The sequence below is a fragment of the Chroicocephalus ridibundus genome, chromosome 1 (genome assembly GCF_963924245.1).
Source record: "Chroicocephalus ridibundus chromosome 1, bChrRid1.1, whole genome shotgun sequence".
NCBI classification, from domain to species: Eukaryota; Metazoa; Chordata; class Aves; order Charadriiformes; family Laridae; genus Chroicocephalus; species Chroicocephalus ridibundus.
In genome coordinates, this window is record NC_086284.1 from 206153020 (window position 1) to 206173047 (window position 20028).

The 20028-nt window shown below is 35.6% G+C and overlaps 1 protein-coding gene across 3 annotated transcripts in view; it reads left to right on the plus strand.

Annotated features, from left to right (window-relative positions):
* The window catches only part of ORC5 (origin recognition complex subunit 5), a 76939-nt gene that overhangs the window by 3240 nt on the left and 53671 nt on the right, over nt 1-20028 (plus strand). For all 3 annotated transcript variants that reach the window (XM_063323479.1, XM_063323478.1, XM_063323480.1), the window contains exons 4-12: nt 1368-1460; nt 4767-4964; nt 7667-7741; nt 10165-10276; nt 10626-10756; nt 13456-13504; nt 14068-14158; nt 16402-16454; nt 18309-18421. In XM_063323479.1, coding sequence (XP_063179549.1) covers nt 1368-1460; nt 4767-4964; nt 7667-7741; nt 10165-10276; nt 10626-10756; nt 13456-13504; nt 14068-14158; nt 16402-16454; nt 18309-18421 — 915 coding nt within the window. The remainder of the gene's footprint in view (nt 1-1367; nt 1461-4766; nt 4965-7666; nt 7742-10164; nt 10277-10625; nt 10757-13455; nt 13505-14067; nt 14159-16401; nt 16455-18308; nt 18422-20028) is intronic.

The following is a 20028-nucleotide window of genomic DNA, read 5'->3' on the forward strand; positions in this document are numbered from 1 at the left end:
TTTTGCAGCTGGAAGGACCTAAACAAATTTACAGCTATTTGTGCATTACTGTCTCTGAAGCCAGGCTTCTCCATGATTCTGTTTCATCTTTGCCAGTTAGTACCACGAAGTAAGTCTGTCCCCTGATCCAAAGTTCTAGGGTATTTTTTTTTTCAGTGTCAGTTTAGAAGTTCTGTTGGGTTTTAGCCTGTTAATCTAATGTCTGTGTGCCTGAATTCGAAGTACATTAAATTGGTCTGATTATTACTGAAATCGGTCTGATTCTTGGTTCTATTGCTGGCCATAAGATTTAGAAATCACTGGCCTGTTAAGTGATTCTGTTACTGCTTGGCAAAGTTGTATTAAAAAGTAATGAAGGTCTTTATCTGCAGACTTAAAGGCAGTTGATATATTGATTTACATTAACTTAACAAAATGGAAATTAGTATCTGTTTCTGGTTCTGCCTTTAATTATAGATAATAATTACATCAAATTACAGCATTTAAGTTTTATGTATTTAGTACAAGCATAGTGGCAACAAGTCTTAAAAAAAGAGATACTTAAATTCTTGTTAAATATGCAGGTTAGAGTATCCACATATCTTGCACAAGATTGCCTTCATCTTGGATTAATTGAATATTGTCGTTTTTCATAAAAAGTGTCAAATTTATTTTTGTATTCATTTTTAAGTCAAGATTCTTAGAAACAAGAAAAACACAAAAATAAATACCTGTTTAGAATGAAATAGAAAGAACAAGTTAATTATTTTCATCGCAACTTAAAAAAAAAATCCATGAAATATACAGCATCAGTACCATTAAATAAATAGAGGTATTGTATCAAATATTGCCTTGTGAGAGAAAAGTGAGTTCCTTTACTATCTCCTCCACCAAACTATTTAGTTCTTTTCTGTTTGGTGTTAATGGAAAGAAAAGCAATTTGTAGTGTTTGCAGAAAGTAGAATAACATAAAGCTTGTACTTTGTGCTTGCCAAGGTGATGTTTCAGTTAGTTAACTAATTTGATTTAAGGTCCCACTGCTTTTCTCGCTTTCTGTTTGGGTTTTTTTTTGTTTGTTTTGGTTTGGGTTTTTTCATTCTTTTTGGTTTGTTTTGTTTTTCCAGTGAAAAATGTATCCTCATGTTACAGCAGTTTCACTGGTAGCTTTATGCAGTACTTGATTCTTGGGACCTAGTCTCCCAGCATTTCAGTGAAGATGAAACATAAAACTTGATCACTTTGATTCCATAATAATTAGCGTACTTTATATTTAATGCCTCAATTTAAAAGGTAACTTTTCTTTTGGAGGGAAACTTTTTTGGTAAATCTTTTGTCTGTTGAATGACAAATAAGAATTGAAACGGCAACAACTTTTTTATTTTTCCTAGCGTCAGCAGTTTAGTTTTCCATCCATCTTTATCTATGGACATACATCTAGTGGTAAGACCTATGTGACACAGACTCTTCTAAACACCTTACAGGTAAGATGTTCACAATGGATATTGAATTTAGAAATTATTTTTAACAGATGATCCCTCAAACTAGCTTCTGCTTTCTCAAAATGGATTGTTTCCTCAGCCGTTTCTGCCTTTTTGATTCTTCTTCTCCACTTAGTGTGTGATGAATGCATCGTTCTTCTCACTAGTGCGCTTAGGATAAAATGAAGTCGTACATACTGACATGTGATATAAATCATATAACCTTTCTAAGAAAAAAAGGAGCAAAATTTTGTTTAACTCTCTAAAAGGGACTTAACTTGAAATAGCTCCAGTGACAAGTACTCTTATAACGATTCCAGTTCAATCTGAGAGTCACTTACAGTATACCTTTTTTGAAACTTCTTGTAATTGTCCTTTAAACTAATTTTACTTGTATATGAAGAGAGTGAGAGTGTATGTGAAGAGTAGTGAGAAGAGTTTAGTAGTGGAATTTTGTTTTATCTGTTTTGTGTTAAACTCATTTTAATTATATTCAGTTGGAGGTTTGTGATCTATTTAGATGTAAGCCTAAGAGCTTAATGTTATTGAAGTTGTTAAAAGAATTCAAAGCGAGCTTTCAAGCTATACAGGTTTGCTGAAATAAAAGTGAGTCTGAAATGGTGAAATTCACTGGCTGAATATCAGGCAACTACTATTCTTCCCGATACTGATAGCTGTAGTCAGAGGGAATGTTGTATTCATTGCAGCAAATTTGGTTAGTTCCAGTCAGCCCCCTCGTAGAAGCAGGAAAATCTCTCTCACTTGAAAAAAGAAACAATGCAGGAGTTCAAAAACGTTGGAACAATGTTGCATAGGAACTATTGATTTAATTCCTGAACAATAAACAATTATTCTTTTCCTTAATGAATCGCCTCTAAATGGGAAAAAGTGTATTGATAGCCCTTTTTAGTATTATATTTTCAGAACCTGTTTGAAAAACCCCCAAGGAACAGGATGCCATTCACAGTTTCTAATGTAATAGAATTAATTCCACAGGTGTGTTTGCATTTACTAAGTTTGGTATTGCCAGGTCTTTGCTGGTGGGATGGATCTTATTCTCCCATGCCAGTACTGTTGCTGCTTCCTCCTGTATGAGCATAACTTCCATAAATGTTAGGACTCGATGTTCTTTTTCATCTTCACCATCCAAGATAAACTTCCTTTGGATTCCTGCTCTTAGAAAATAGTGTAGGAGTTAGAAGTTAGAAGTAGGTCAAGGAGGACTGATAAGACAGATGTTGTTGGAATAGGTAAAGTGGAAACACTGAAAATTCATTGTACAGTTTTGAATTTGGAGCCTTACACTCCTAGGAAGCTGTGACTACAAACTCTCTTCTCCCCAACTGTTAAGGAAAAAAAAACCTGCTTTAATGCTGTCCACTGGGACATGACATATCCTTGATGGTTAATACTAGAGTTGCTATGTGTTACTAACCTTAAGTAGGAACTTTGTCAGTGATGGATTTATTTCAATTGCAAGGACTGCAGGCAGAGAAACCTCCTCTTTAAACATCATGTGAAAATCTGAACTACATAGAAGTAGTGCGTCATTGTGGCTGAAGATGTTTCTTACAAAAATAGTTGTTTTGAAGAATGACGTAGAGAGGTACAGCCGTAATAAGTCCATTGCAGTACCTCTCTGGTCAGAGGATTTTTAGATACTAGGTTCTTGCCACTTTTGTGGCCCCTTTTTTTCTGCTAGCAGATGTGTTTATTCATGTTCTAATTTTTCCCCAAAGAGGTTTTAAAGTCCTCCTAAGTTGAAGGATGTCATCACAGAAATTTCCATCTAAACCCATTAGTGCCTATGTTTTTGTCAGTCATGTACTTCAGGGATTTAAATCCAATGACAGGTGCCTACATCACGCCTGAACCATAAAGTTCCACTTATTTGTTCTCATAGCCCTGATACTTAAGGCATGTCCAGAGTGCGTTTATCTGCAGGACTGGTTTTTATACAAAACAGCGATTTTGTCCCTTTTATTAAAAATTCTATGGAGGCAGTGGTCATGATCCTTTTTTATGCAGTAACCTTTTGTGCAATGCGCCTAACGTTGTGCAACCCACTTGCAATATATCTAAAGATGTGACCAGACCTTGGAAAGGAATAGGATTTAAGCAGCAAGCAACTCTTTCTACAGAACTTCCTATTGCCAAGTATAGGTATCTCCTACATATTGTGGTGGTCTGAATCGCATCTGAGGCACCCAGCTTTCCTTCTCCTATGGAGGTGCAGCATTTTGAATTGGTGCTTTTGGAGATGTAACCGCTTTCTTTAAACAGTGTTAAAAATAATAAGAAAGCTTTTTGTTACATCATGTTGGAGTGGCTTGCCAGCATAGACCCACACTTTCCCACATCTGCTGAATCATATGCCATATATTGCGTTTTAAGCAGCAAGACTGGAATGATGTACTCAGATTTTTTTGTTGTTATGCACACATGTTCCTGTGTCAGAAGTTTAATTTTGCAAATCATGCTTATGTATCCCAGTGACTAATGTTTTCCAGAGGTTTTAATGTTCAGTGTAAAAAAGAGCATATGCCTTACCAGAGACTATGGAGTGATGCAAATAATCTATTTCTTAGAAATAGAGTTGCTAGAAAATTACCTCTTTTGCCTTATGTAGGTTTGCGTACTGGTACTATGTGTCTTTAATTTATAGACAAATGACCTTAACTTTTCAGTATTACTAAATTGGTACTTAAAAGTACATTTTATGGATTGCCATAAAATGTATCATCTCATGCTCTGTTTTTTTTCCACATTCTCTTTACTCTGAAAAGATCTAGTTTTCTAAAAATGTTCTGCACAGGCAGGCTAATTACGTGTGTCTGATGTAGAAGCTTGTGTTTTATCATTTGTATGCAGTGAATACCAAAAATATTCAAGTAATTTTAGGGAGTGTGCTCCTAGATTACTTTCTTTGTAATGTAAGTTTGAGAAGTTTGTTATCTTTAATTTGTAATTGACTATTTTATGATACTGTAATGTGTTAGAATAATCTATCTTTTCTCTGATCTAAATTCTATTTAGTTTTCTTTTTTGTGTATTGCTCACTGTTTTTAAACATAGTTAGAAGATACACTGTATGTTTCATATGAGAATTCATCAGATCTCTCTTCACTTTGTGGTATTTAATATTTTGACTAAGTAAGTAATCATTCTTTTTTGGCAAGTTTTTTTGGTTTATGGTGTGTATTTTGTTGTCAGGGTGTGGGTTCTTTCATTGTCTTATCTGGAAGGAAAAACTGATTTTGAAGTATTTACACTGCCAAATAGAGTTATATTTTTTTTTATCCTCTTCAGCTTCCTCATGTGTTTGTGAACTGTGTGGAATACTTTACTTCACGACTTCTTTTAGAAGAAATTCTAATCCAGTTGCAAAACTGTTCTTCTGAGACAGAACAGATTTCTCATGTGCCTTGTGATAATTTCAATGACTTTGTACGTCTCTTTAAACAAGCTGTTGCGAGTCAAGAGCTTGAAGATCAAACATTATACATTGTAAGTAACATAATTTTAGTGCTCTAGTTTCATTTTGGTTGAGAGTAATTGTTATCAATTTGTATGTGAAATGTGCGCATTATAGATCAGATCACAAAATTTCCCTGTGGGCCTAATTCGGAATCTGTTGATACTGTTTAGATTTTTTTTCCCTTGGTTTACTGGCTTTAGATTGGGTTCTGTATTTTTCCTGGTTTTAGAACTTTTTATGCACAAAAACTGTGTAGCACAACTAATAATGAACATAAATTATACTGCATAGTTAAATTAGGTATGTGGTAATACTACATATCTAATATACAGCTTTGTTTTTCTGCAGTCGAACAAGTAGTTCATAATTGCATGGCACATTCTTCATTCTGTTTTACAGGTTAAAGTTAAGTTTTATTTCCATTTAAAAATACTTAACCACTGAGTTAAATAACTTCATATTATGTTTAGTGGAAACAGTACTATCTTATAGTTTCCTACAGCTCATAAGGTTAATAAATTTGACATGCTTCTTAAAAATTGAATGAAGAGAAAAAATGTACCAGTACTTACAATAGACAAGAAATTATACATTGATAATTCATTTTAATTTACTGTCACAAAAGTGGTATTGCCATCTTTCAACAATTCCATAAGAACAAAATTTAGCACTCAGGTAACCTTTACGGAATTTCACAAAATACTTTATATAGTAAAACTTTATTTTCAGATTAATATTTGAATTAAAAAAATGTTCTATACCATTAAAGAATGCTTCATGTGTTAAAGTATTAAATTAGCATTTCAGTTCTGTTCTGCATGGGAGCAGGCAGGAATGCGGGAAATCAATTTATGTATATTAACCTGCGTCATCTGTATTTATTGTAGAGTGGTTTAAATTGAGAATGATGGAAGACCAGCATGCTGGTAACATAAACTGTCAATGCTAATTTATTCTATTTCTTTTTGCTAGTAAATAATGTAGTATTTCAGCCCAATTAACTCAGCAAATTAAGATAAATGTTTACTTTCATGCAAAGGATTCTAAATATTTCTCTTAACCCAAGAATGGGTGCTGAATGCTTGTGATTACTTGTGAAAAATGAATTTATTCATTCTAATTACCTGAAAAATTGGAACTGATATAACTTGTAGTCATTCATACATTTACAATATTTAGCACTTTACAGCAGTGACAAGATGCTGTTTTTAATGTAAGTCAGCAGACAGTTCTAAAATGTATAGTTTTTTAAAAAAGCTGAAGGGTGATAAATCTATATTAAAACTAAAGAATAACTTGTGGATTTATAGGCCTGTGAGTAGGCTGTTTCTGTGAACCACTTGACATATTCCACAAGCTAGGGTCATGGTATGGTTTCTGTGCTGTAAATAGAAACTCTGGTTTGTTTCTCATTTAACTAAAAAGTAAGATATACTTAAGTCAAGACCTTAAAGCTTTGTGTTTGGTAGCTGAGTGTCACTGGGTCCAATAAGCAGTATTTTATTGGTAAAAATATGTAGCCTCTATTTGGTCAGTAATGTAAAGCAGCCTTCATCCCTGAAATCATTTATTGTATAAATCAAATGCAGTATGAAATCAGATGTTGTACTGTAGTTTTAAATACATTCCCAAGAAGCGTGAGCTATTATTGCAGAGATACTGCTCTTTCAGGTTTTTTTTTCCTGTATGGTGTGATTTTGAAATACGGATTCATAAAATGTTTATTGGTTGTCCACATAAAATTCTTTTTCTTACTGTGGGCAACAGAAATGATAGATGTCTTAATGTTTTGGTGTGGGGAGGAAATGTAAAAGGATAGAAAAATACAATTTGCTAGGGACCTATAGTTTCTCTTTCAAGAGCAGTAATTCAAAAGAAGTAATGAAATTCAGAATTTAGATTTATATAGCGAGTAGTAAATAAAACACAAAAGAAACGTGTTTCTATTCTCTTTTTTCATTCCTGTCAAGATTTTAAGTATACTGGGAATACGAATTATTTTTTTTCTGAAGGATAGCCATGTGTGTTTTCATGCTCCTATTTCTTTTTCTCTAGACTCCAAAATATGTTAGTTGTTAGATAGTGTGTTTCCTGTTTAAGCTGTACATATGCTACGTATTTGTTAGTGCCATGCCGGGTTTTTGTGCAACACAATAAACCCTGTAAATTTCTAGGCTGCAAGCTATGGCAAGAAAAATTAAGCTCAAAATTCAGTTGTGTGAACTTTTTGAAAATATTGGCACTTATTCCTGAAAAATAATTTCATAGTGGGAAAAGATAGCTTTCCTACAGTAAGCATGTTGATATAGTGCTGCAGTACTACACATAATTTTTAATATAAGAAGTAATATAAGAAGAATTTTGGACAAAAATTGAGCTTTCAACTCAAAAAAAGTGAGTTGTTAATGCTATCACGGCTTTGTCAGTGATATTCTTAATTAAAACTTATCTTCTAATTCTGGCTGCCATAAGGCATGAGAATGTTGCTTGTCTGGGGATTGTGTCTTTTTTTTTTTTTTAGATGGTGGAGCTGCTTGGGCTTCCTGGAAGCACACCTGAAGCAATTATCCCTTTGATGTTGCTTGTTTAAGGGGTCTTGATACTTAAGTGGTTTCTGCTGTCCAAGAGCCATTGGTGAAATGAATTTCCAGCAGCTAAGAATTAATTTTAAGTCTATGTGAGACTGGAAAGCGACATTGTCTATATTGTAAGATTGTTGTTTTGTTAAAAGGTACTGGATAGAGCAGAGCAGCTGAGGGAAATGGAAGCAAACATCCTGCCAGCTTTTCTTAGGCTTCAAGAGTTGGTAAGTAACTGAATGTGGTATGTGTCCATCTAGGCTCACAGGTCAAGTGATTCTTTAGATGAGAAAAGTTGCACAGTTAATTCCCCCCCCCCATCATCAAATGGTGGTTGTAAAAACTAGAAATCAATCCAGAATTTAAACATTGGCAGGTTTTTCTTACATTCTTAATTTTTTTAAAATTCTGTTTAATAGTATCTTGTTTTGCGATATGTGATCTGTTATAGATGATTTTGAGGCTTGTGTCAGGTACATAGCAGTCTTTTCTAGAGTATTTTTATTTTTAAGAAGAATGTGACATTTTTCTCCTGTTCATGTGAAGTTTTGTAATAATTGCAGAAAAAATAATTTCAGGCAGACTATAAGGAGAAGCTTCAACGTTAGTTCCTATTGGCTTGGTACAAATAAATAAATAAAACCCCTTTTCGAGTTTGTCAGATGTTTGCGTGGGAATCCAAAGTCTGCTTCTGAGTCAGCTGCAGATTCAGAGAGCTCAACCACATTGAGTGAATCCAGCATTGGAAGCATGAATTTGCAACTGGGGAAATATTTGTTTTCCTCAAGTTTCTCCCATGTGAAACTTCACAGCGTTGGGTGGCTGGTTTGAGCATGGTCAGAAGACCACCAGCTATTTGTTTGTGGCTGGAGCTGCACAGCTCAGCAGCTGCAAATGTGCTTTATGATGGCAGAGAGTTTTTACAGTTCTACTGGAATTGTGCCGCAGTATGTTTCTGATTGAAGTAAACCACTGTATCCTTCCCTCTCTCGCTTCCGAAGTATCAAAGCTTATGCCTTGGAATAAGGAAAAATGCTGCATTCTCTGAAAAGAAACTGAAGACAAAACCGGACGATGGTGGTACTTTGAAATATCTGAACATCTAAATAGCTGAAATTATGCCTTTTATCTCAAGACTTTTGTATGGTACTCCTAATCTTCCAGTGACATTGATTTCTCTGTTTGCTGCATGAAGACTGATTCACAGCTGTGTTCTTAATCCTGGCAGCTGATGCATTTTCTGGCTCTTTTTGTGTGTTCTGCCCGTGTTGTGGATTTTGCTGCCCCTGAAGCAGAAACAACCTGTCTGACAGAGAGAAAGGAGGAAAACTTGGCCAGCAGGTTGAGGGAGGTCATCCTCCCCCTCTACTCTGTCTTGGTGAGGACGCACCTGGAGTCCTGTGTCCAGTTCTGGGCTCCCCGGTTCAAGAAGGACAGGGAACTGCTGGAGAGGGTGCAGCAAAGGGCTACCAAGATGATTAGGGGACTCAAACATCTCTCTTATGAAGAAAGACTGAGGAATTTGGGTCTCTGCAGTCTGGAAAAAAGACGGCTGAGGGGGGACCTTATCAACACTTATAAATACTTAAAGGGTGGGCGTCAGGAGGATGGAGCCAGGCTCTTCTCAGTGGTGCCTGGTGACAGGACCAGAGGTAATGGGCACAAACTTGAGCATAGGAAGTTCCACCTAAACATGAGGAGGAACTTCTTTACTTTGAGGGTGGCAGAGCCCTGGAACAGGCTGCCCAGAGAGGTGGTGGAGTCTCCATCTCTGGAGACATATAAAACCTGCCTGGACGCGTTCCTGTGCAACCTGCTCTAGGTGACCCTGCTCTGGCAGGGGGGTTGGACTGGATGATCTCCAGAGGTCCCTTCCAACCCTATGGTTCTATGATTCCATGGTTCTATGATATGACTGCTGTTCAGGCACCAAAAAAACATAGGATAAGACTTAAATATGCTGGAGAAACACCCAGAAAAGTTGATATGTTGAAGGGTGACCAAAATAAGGAATATTTTTTTTTTTAATATGAAATGTTTTATTATTTATTGACCAAAACGTCAAACTCAAGGCAAGTATATTGTCAACTACAATGTGGTTAAAAAGAGTATGTTACTATGCACAGCCTTTATTAGTAACTACTTAAACAGTTGGTACACAGTTAATACTATGGTTTTGTTTTGGGATGTTTTTTGTTTGTTTTTAAAAGACCAGCTTACCTTTAAAATAAAGTACTAGATAGCTTGGTTTCAGAAAGCACTGAGCTTGCTTTTGCTTTTTAATTCTTCCTGTTTGTTCTGAAAGTCTGGGTTTAATTACCAAAGAAAAATGCTCTCTTAATTTTGGGAGTAAGAGATGGAATCTACATGGTATTGTCTTGTACCAGAGCTCTATCACCCCACAAAGCATGGCGCTGAAATGGCAAAGGATGCAGAGAAATCTCAAGTGTATGAATGTCTTGATTAGGCCAGCTGAAGCTTTATTACTATGCTAGTAATTTGTGTTAAACTGCAAATTTGATCATTTTTGTGGAACATAAAAGTCACAATAATAATTTTTGTCATTGAAATTGTAATATGTGGTGTTATTTTTTTTTTCTGTGTGTCTCTGTCACTCTATTTTTATTTTTTTTTCTCCTTCCCTCTGTAGAGTGACAGAAATGTGACAGTTGTTCTGCTCAGTGAAATAGTATGGGAACTGTTCCGTCCAAATACTGGATGCTTTGAGCCATTCACCTTGTATTTTCCTGATTACAGCATAGGTAAACTAATTCTTTAATCTGCTTTTTGCGGGTTGAGTAATACTTTGTCAAACAACATCAAAATGTTTTTTTCCATGCTTATCTGTGTGCATCTACAGAATCCGGAATATGTAATAGTTACTGGAATGTAAAAGTCTATATTCACACAACCTCTAAATGTCTTGCCAGAACATCTCAAAGTAACATTTTGGTTCCATTCAGTGTGCTGGTTCTTTTAATCAGTGTGGTTTTTGGTGGATTCTGTATTTTTTTAGTGATGATTATAGTTTGTTTTTCCACTTAATAAACTGACTACATGTTACAAGTTAAGTTAGCTTTAAATAAGCAAAACCTATTTTTGTTTAAACAGGACACCTGCAGAAGATCTTGTCTCAGAATCATCCCCCAGAATATTCTGCGGATTTCTATGCTGCATATATCAATATTCTGCTTGGTGTCTTCTACATGGTCTGTAGGGACCTGAAGGAACTTCAGCATCTGGTGAGATGAGCTCCTTTAGAGTAGTGTGGCGGTGTGCTCTCCTCTTCCCCCCCTCGGCTCCTGCTCAAGCCATGGCCATGTTTGGTTTGGGGTGTTTTTTGCCAAATAAGCTCTGAAAGTCTAGATTTATCATTGAAGATGGTGTTAAACCACGACATATGGACAAAGAGAAGATCATAGAGTAGTTTGGGTTGGAAGGGACCTTTAAAGGTCATCTAGTCCAACCGCTCCTGCAGTGAGCAGGGCTGTCTTGAACTACATCAGGTTTCTCAGAGCCCCCTCCAACCTGACCTTGAATGTTTCCAGGGATGGGGCATCTACCACCTCTGGGAAAGCTGTTCCGGTGTTTCACCACTGTTAGCATAAAAATTTTCTTCCTTATATCTAGTCTAAATCTACCATCCTAAGAACATGTTAGCTCAAAACACGATTTCCCTAAAAATCCATAACAAAGCTTGCAATTGTTTTGGTGGCTGTAAAGGGTTTCCATTGCTATGTAGTTTTCTGGTCAGAGGCAACAAAAGCTGTGCTAGTGAGACGCCAGTCTGCATGTGGTTCACCCAGCCTGGCACTTCTGTTGGGGTTTTTGAGCTCAAGCCGTTCCTCAATATCAGAGTGACTGAGAAGACCAGGCTCCCTGTTTTCACCTGTTGGGATAAAGAGATAAGTGTGATGAAACCTTTTATGCCTACTGATAAGTATAGTAGAAGCAATTGCTGCAACTGCAGCAGTTTTTGAGGGACAACCACATTACAGATTTGGTTAATGATTTTTTTTTTTGTTGGTTTGCAATTCAGTCTGAGGAAGTAATGATTTTACTCTTTCAGGTAATGGTAGGCCTCACTGTGCTTCTTTTCTCTTCAAGTTCTTTTTATGTGTGGTTATGTGACTTTGCTCTTATTGCTACCTTCTTGCTCTCGTGGACTTCTGTAATCTCCAAGTAGCCTTCTGTTGTATTCGTTTCCTGGACTGTGCAGTGGAGTGCAGTTGCTTTCAACATTTGAAGGAATTAACTTCGATTACATGGTCTCAGCATGTCCAGCCTCAAGTTTTATTGTTTCCTATGTTTATTAAATGTAACTTGCCACCCAGCATTCTTTATAGTTAACTTTATGGTAAATGTAACTTAAAATTTGAAACATTTTCCTGTATTATTTGAGTGTAAAATTTTCACTTGATTTGCCTTCTACGGGGGATTTTAAGGTAACCAAGCAGCTACAAGCTACTTCTGTTGCACAGTTTTACAGAAACATAGCATATTCATTTGACTCAGGCCTAGAGAAGCAAGGATGGACATGAATAGCTAAGTCAAAAGTTCCTGCGATATAGTCATGCCTGAAGGAACAAAAATAAATTAAAGGTATTTGGAAAAATGAGTTTGAGCCATGTATCAATTGAAGAATGTAATAGCAAACAAACTAACAGAAGAAAAATAAAAATTACCTGAAGGTGACCTTTGCATAAAGAAAGCTGAATAGCAATAACATTTATTAGCTCATCATATTATTATTTACATAGCCGTACTGTGTACAAGGAAATTTTATGAGTTTGAAGTGATCAGTGGTTATGGCCAGTGAACAAATCAGTGCTGGTGAGATGATCTGAATGTCCTGTTTCCATCAGGAAAACATAGCTAAACTTCAGCTGAACACACCCATTAACTCTACAGGTTTTATATTGAAATGAGATTGCTGAAATCTGGAGACACAAATAGAAACCGGGGTCACAGTTCTCCTAGACATGTGCTTGAGTTGCTCTGCTTATCAGAATAATTTCATTAGCTTTAGATGCATGGTGTGTGTGTGTGAATTACCAACATTATGAAAAGATTTACGTGATTGGACCCTAAATTCTTTTTGTGTTTGACAAGTCTCTTCTGTAGAAGGTAATGACAGACACATACAACTCTGTAGGATTCTGAACAACTCCACAGTGTCTAATATAAACTCTTAATGTGTATGTTATTATGCATGATTATTAATAAAACATTCTGGAATTATATTAGTTTTATATGTGGAAGTTATTGCATCGAGTTCTGTATAGTAGTGCAGAGATTTAGTAAGGTGCACTAGGACAAAAGGAGCATGAAATGTGAGAATTGTTATTTTACAAAATTCTGTGTGATATTGATGTAACGATTTTAGAAAAAAATCTAGATTACAACCTTGTCAAAAATCTCTTAATCTTACCTTAGGCAAAAGGAGTTTGTTTGAATATGGAATGTGTTAGCAGAGTTTGGGGTTTTTTTTTTGGTTTGTTTGGTTTTTTTAAAATAATTTCTGCTTGTGTATGTGTAAGTATGTGTGGCCTACTTTTGAACATTTTGGACAGCTTCTGAAATGGAAAGTTTTATCTGTAAAAGAGTAAAAAAAAAAGTTGATTAATACTTTTTTAATTGCATTTCAATGTTTAATTACTATGTTACTTAAAGAAAAAAAAATGCAGCCCCTGAGTACAGTAAACACATTTTGCTGAGATCAAAACCAAGTAACCTGTGATAGATTGTTTCTGTTTGTATTTTAATCTACAGAAATATTGTGACATTTTACAGTACAATGTTTGGAAGCAAGCGACGTAATTATTGACTGAAAAATAATTCAGTAGTTTTGCAAAGTAATGAATTACACAGCTTGTTACTTACTGTAGCTAGATCAAATATATAGCACCTTTTTAATATGTTGTACTTTTATTTTCTGTAGGCAGCGCTCAATTTTTCTAAATACTGTGAACCAGTGGTCAGTGGAGAAGGTAAGCTTCTGTCCTTAATTTGAGTGGGTGTATGAGAGTGCAGGTGCCCCCCTGTCGGTTTTGTGGAGGACTTTGCTTTGATCCTTGTTGTGTTGTGACCATTTCTGTGGTCACAACAGCATTGCTTATTCCAGTTGCACCCAGTAGGCAACATTTGCAGCAGCAGCAGTAGATGACATTTGTTGGTGGTGTTTTATGGAAATGAGATGGAAATACCATGAAAACTTGCTTCCTTTCTATAAATGTTTCTCCTCAGTCAGCCACCAGGACTTCTGCAAAGTAATGGGATAAGTTGTTTCTCTGTCAAGTCTAAGAGGAGAAAATGAGAGCAGAGGTTCTGCCAAACTGTCCCAAAGTATCTCAGAATATCTACAGAGAAACCGCCTTGTGTAGTAGCATGTGCGTGCAAATGGGTGATGATGGTGCATCATTCTAATACAGTATTTTGGAGTCAGGGCTTCAGACTTATTATGTCATGCCTGTGACTACTTAGGTGTCAGAGATAAGAGTTTTAGTGTTGTGTGAGCTAAATTTTTAACAGAGTTGGTTCTGGCTTGGTGCAGCAAATGAACGTGACACCCGCAAACTCTGGAAAAATATAGAACCTCATTTGAAGAAGGCAATGCAGACTGTTTATCTCCGGGAAATATCCAGGTAATCGGGGGCTGTTTGTTTTGTTGATGATGATGTCTTTAGCAAGCTTGCTCTCTAAATATTTACTTTTTCAGTTATGTTTCATGGCTAGTGTTTCTTTTTTGCTAGATGGAATCTTTTTTCTTTAATGTGCATTTCTTTCTTGCCGTATAATGTTAGAAATAGTGTATCTCAGGAGGGAATTCTTAAACAAAATGGTGTTTGTCGCATATTAAATATCCTCTAAGTAAAGCAGTGGCAGCAGTTTGTGTTCCCTTTTTCACTGACGTTCATGCAGATAGATCCATTTTCTGTTACGTATGTAACGGCCAGACATGGGAATCCATCACCAGAATATAGAGGTACAGTTTAAATCACATGTGTAAAGTTGACTTGGCAGATCCTCACTGTATCAAGGATACATGCAAGCCTCAAAATTCTGATGCAACGTGACAGATTTTGAACTTCTGTATTCTTTAGCTTTCTTTAGTAGATCTAGGTTTGTACATTTACTGTGCTTTCTGACGCCTTGATTTGTTGTCCAACTGCAAAATTTTCCTTATGCGGAAATAGCATTTTTGACAGCTGGTGTCTTGCCAGCGGGCAGAGTTTCTCTTGGTGTGGTGTTAGATTCCTTGTTTATTTCTTAAGTGCTAGAAAAAAGAAGGTGGTGTTCATTTTTAATGGTAGTAATCGGCTCAGATTTAATGTCTTCTCTATCTTTAAGATGAGTGATTCTGGTGTTACACGATGTCAAGAGAGATAATTCAGTAGTGTTTGATTTCTTTATCTTCATACAAACGTAATGATTTTTCCTTTGAATGTCACTGAGGCTGTAGGGTATTCCAGTAACTGAACCTGGATGTATAGTAGAAGTCGTTGCTGAATGTTTTGGAAAAGTGATCGTTCCTTCAAAAAGAGAATTGATTTTGTTCCATATAAGCTAGACTTCATTGTACAATGAGACATTATTCTATTTGCCTCAAATGTGTATTTATACTCAATATTGATCTTCATTACACAGTCTACTCAGGATCTTCCTGACTTCTTATATTATGTAATTGCCTACTTTAATTAGAGTGTAATATAAGATTATGACATAAAATAGCGTATGAATTGTTTCCACATAACCAGTTTTCCCTCGTTACAGTTTTCTTTGGTTATAAATTGGAGCGTTACTGGGTTTTTTGTTATAAATTTCAGCTTCCTGTGTAATAGTTCTAGGATTTACCTCTGTGTACCAGTAAACACTTGAGGAATTAAAATGACCATTTCATTTTTTTCTGGCCACGGAACTGTAATTACTCTGGGGTTTTCTTCAAGTTGTAAGTTGCAGTAATAGAACTTCATTATCGGCTGTCGTGCTGCCTGAACTGAGATGAAAATGGAACTTTTTTTTCCACCTGTAAAATAGACATTAGATAAAAATTTTGCTGATTGATGATTTGGTTGATCATTCATTAAAATTTGAGTATTACATAAGCTCTCATTAAATTGTTTTAATAAGTTTTAGGGCATATGGCTGATAAACCCTAATACATGATGAGTAAATCACAGGATTTTAGTTGAGGGACTGTCATCTAGAACTTTAAGGAAAAATAAAATATGAAATCACTGGTGCTTTAAAGCTGTGTTTTTATCCCCTTGTGGTATACAAAATGATCATCTAAAATCATGACATCTCTAACAATGTAGTTCCTTAAGGGAAGTTTTAAAGTGAAAGTTTTTGCTATTGTTTAGGAAAACACCAAACTACTTGCAGACATTTTTCACTAATAAGATGTTCCATCTTGATGTCTTCAAAGGTTTTCAGTGAAGAGTGAATATTGCTTTGTTTTTTATGTAGACTTCAAAATTACACTATGAAGTAATTATAGTATTCTTCTCACTAGCATAAACAGTTATTAAGCAGATTAAAAAAAAATCAAAACTATCAGTGTTTTTACTTTTTATCCAATTCTGCATTGGTTTTGAAACTTACCAGTGATAGTTGGACGGAAAGAAGTTGGTATTTTACAGTTAGCTTGTGTTCACTTTTATACCTTACTATAACTGCATTCCACAGTTTTTTCAAGTATGCATGGTCTGCACATTACTGAAACTTGTGTGCAAAGTAATAAGACTTGGTATTTTTAATTATTCTCTTGCTTACTGTATGCTAGCCAGTGTCATGAAATCAAAATATACATATACCTAGCAGGTAGTTTTCTCTGAAAGACTGACAAATACTTCATCTTTATATGTTTGCATTATTGGTCTTTTAGTTCACAGTGGGAGCGCTTACAGCGTGAGGATGGAGAACCTGGGCAGTTGAAAGGTATTGAATACAGTAACTCTGTAGGGGCTTGTAATGTGAAATGTGTACTTTTCAGATTGACTTGGTCGCTGTTATCTGATAATGTGTGAGTGAAATTACATAGATGAGGCTACTTATTAGCATTCAGTTACAGTTCAGGCAAACCATGTTTTTTGAGGTGTTTTACAAAGGACTTTAACTATTTTTACCCCTAGCACATATCCTAGGAGTAATCTTTCCAACGGTCCTCTGTGGGTAAAAGCAGATTTCTTTAAATCAGTATTTCTTATGTAAGAATGGATGAGGAACAGGCTGATCCCTGATGTTTAGACCTCTGTGTGCCAACTGGCACAAAAAGTTTCATCTTTAGATAGTAGGTAAAATAGCCGTGTTTTAAAGCTGTCTTAAAATAATCAGAGTCATCATACTGTTTCCTATATTTGCTGTATTATCAGTATTTCAGCGTTGTTCACCAAAGGAGTTTGATTCAAAGTGTTCTTATTAAACTCCCTCCTTCCATCCCCAGATGACCATGAAATACTTTTGTACCTGACAACCCCCAAAAGGGAGACTTTATTTAAAATGCATTTTCTAGGATTTTCAGGTATCTGTGGTAGGAAAAATTGTCTTGTTGGTAAACAGCATTTGATAATAACATGCCTAAAAAGCTATTATAAAAATTTTTACTGGGGATGTAATTAAGCAAATACTTCAGTGCAATATTGTCAGACCAGAAGAATGGGATAGGAACAAATATTTCTGTACTAAACTAAATTGTCTACGTGTAAGCTTATTTGGTGTTGCATTTTGTAATTAACATGCAGTACAAAATAGTCTCTTGATTGTAAATGAAAGCTAAAACTGCTGTCCTTTTGTGCCTATGTGAGAGGAAATTATTACTAGCTATCAACTGGGATGTTTCTCACCACACTTGGAGCTCTGCATCTTTACTTTTAAGCATATTTAATTCCTTGATCTTTATTTGCTGATATTTTTGGATAAAAACATAAGGGTACAGAGATTTTGTAGAACAAGAAACTGTTGAAGTGAAAACCTGTAAGCAAAGAAGGCACGAGAGGAGACCCTTTACTGGTCTCCATAGTTAGACAACTGATGAAGTCAGGCAGTTCGATCATCCTATTCATATGCATAAGCTGTATGTAAGAAGCAACTATGCTGACAAGAGCGGGAGAATGTAAAGGGGAAAAAATACAAAGTAAAAGTAAAAAGAGGGAAGGAAAATATTCAGTAGGCTGTAGTTCTTGTGTGTTTTAATGTGTGAGACTTTAATCTTAATGAAGTATACATGGAGCAGGCTAGGTCAACTGGATCAGGTTTAGAATTTTGAAAACATTTTCTGTAGAAATAAAGCAGTGTCTAAACATTGTGAGATGCTGAACTGTTTCTCAGAAGTGCGGCACAGCTTCTTTCTCTACCATGCCAGCCCTGTTCCTGACTGAGCTGTCTGGTTGGGTCTTGGAGAAAAGCTTTGCCATAGTATTTAACTAAATCTCTTCATCTGCTCTGTTTGCCAGAAATATTACCTTCAATGAAATTAGCCTGGAATTTTATTTAATTTTTTTTTTAAGGAGATCACATCTTAGTGATTTATGAATTTCTGATGCTTCAGATCTAGTTTCTGAGATGAGTCCTTAAAGAGTTCAGAATGTTATTTTGTTTAGCTTCATGTCATTCCTTGGCCTTTCACCAGTTTTATATCTGTGATAATGATATTGAGAAAGGAGCCATACTCATTTAGTTAAGAAGTAGAACAGGAGAGAAGGAAAAAAGAAGAATGCAAACAAGTCTAATTTGAAGTTTGTGGATGTTCAGAATGGATTTCAGTGACTCATAAATTGTTTGTCTATTTTATAGGACTTTCTGCACATACGCATGTGGAACTTCCTTACTACTCCAAATTTCTTCTAATAGCTGCTTATCTTGCCTCCTACAATCCTGTCAGAACAGATAAGAGGTTCTTTCTTAAGGTAATGAGATTTTTTTTTTTCTTAGTTCTGCTTACTGGATTCCTGCATACTGAACTTCCTAGATGAAAACTCTTCAACTATTCGTTTTGAACTCTGTTTCCATGTGTGGTTCATTTGACTTGATCAGAAGTTTTTGTGTAGATCACATATTGTGTTTGGTAATGATCATCTAGTTATTATTAATGTCTAATAAATGGAATTTCTTTATGTCAAAACATGCGTTACACTGTTATAGCACAAGGATTGTGCTTTGCTTTTGTAAGTTGATACAGCTCTGCTTTGTAAAGATTTTAATGGAATGCCTGCAGTGTCCTTAGGGATAAGCCACACTTAAATTGCAGGAGTAAGATACGAACCACAACAGTTTATTTCACTGAGTTAGCCCTTAGTGAGGTAAAATGACATAGCGCATTGTTAGCTTATTTCTACAATTTTAAGCTTCTGAAACAGAAACTTACAAACAGTTGCTTTTGCAGAAGATGTGGTTCCATTAGCTGGCACATGTTGTGTTGAAGTGATGATAATGCATGTTTTAGGATGAATGGGACAAACCTAATTTTCTGTAAATGCTTGCCATCTACAGGTTGAATTTTTTTTATTTTTATTTTTTTCTTTGGGATGTGTTGTGGTCATGCTGCAAATGAATGCTGTGGTGTCATAGTTTGTCTCTTTCTTACCTGGGATCTTTATGCCCCTCAAGCCTGCTAATTGCGTTGGTTTTGAGGCCTTAATTTTACAAAATGTAGGCAGGAAGAGAGATATCAGAAAAGACACTGGGCAATTATGCTTTCTATGCATTTTACCAATTTCAAGGTTTTCTACATTATTGCAATGTATATTAATATATACATGTGTCTATTAATGTATGGTATTCATGATAGGTGTGAATAATTGAAGACAATGAGAATAAAACAAATTTGTAAAAATATGCTTGTTTTCTTCTTACATCTTGAAGAAAATTTGTATATACAAATTTTAAGAAGTTACCACAGTTCCTAGTGATGATATACTAGTACGTTATTAGTTTAAATATGGGTTTCGTGTTTCTGGTATTATCTTATATTGAAAGCTGTAGGTGTTTCACCCTTCTGTCCAGTCCTTTTCTGAAAAGAGTGGAGGATTAATTGTAGTAAGTGCAGATTCACAAGTTTTCTTTATGGGCAACCTTTGTTCTTTTCACTTGGACAAAACAATTTCTTTGTAAGGGATTTATTTGCTGAAGAAATGTTTTTTCCCAGGTTTTTCCGTATCAGTCTTGGAACTCAAAAGAAACAGGAAAACTTACAAGTGTCAAGTCAGTAAAGCATGTTATCAAAAAGTGCCACATCTTCCTTGTGTTCACTGAACAACCTTCTCAATTTATTTTTTTTTTCCTTTCTCCTTTTCTAGTATCTCTGATGTTAAGTTTCCACTCTTGCACATGAACCCTACTAAACTTTTTGTACAATAAATGTGAGATTCTAGGGTTTTTGAAGCAGGGACTGTGAAGGTATTTCAATCGGTGATACTAAGTATTTTTCCAAAGAATTGGTAAAGCAAGAGAAGTTACCATTCCTGCTACATGTATCACCTGATAGCAGTTAGCCTTTCATCAGGTGCTAAGGCGA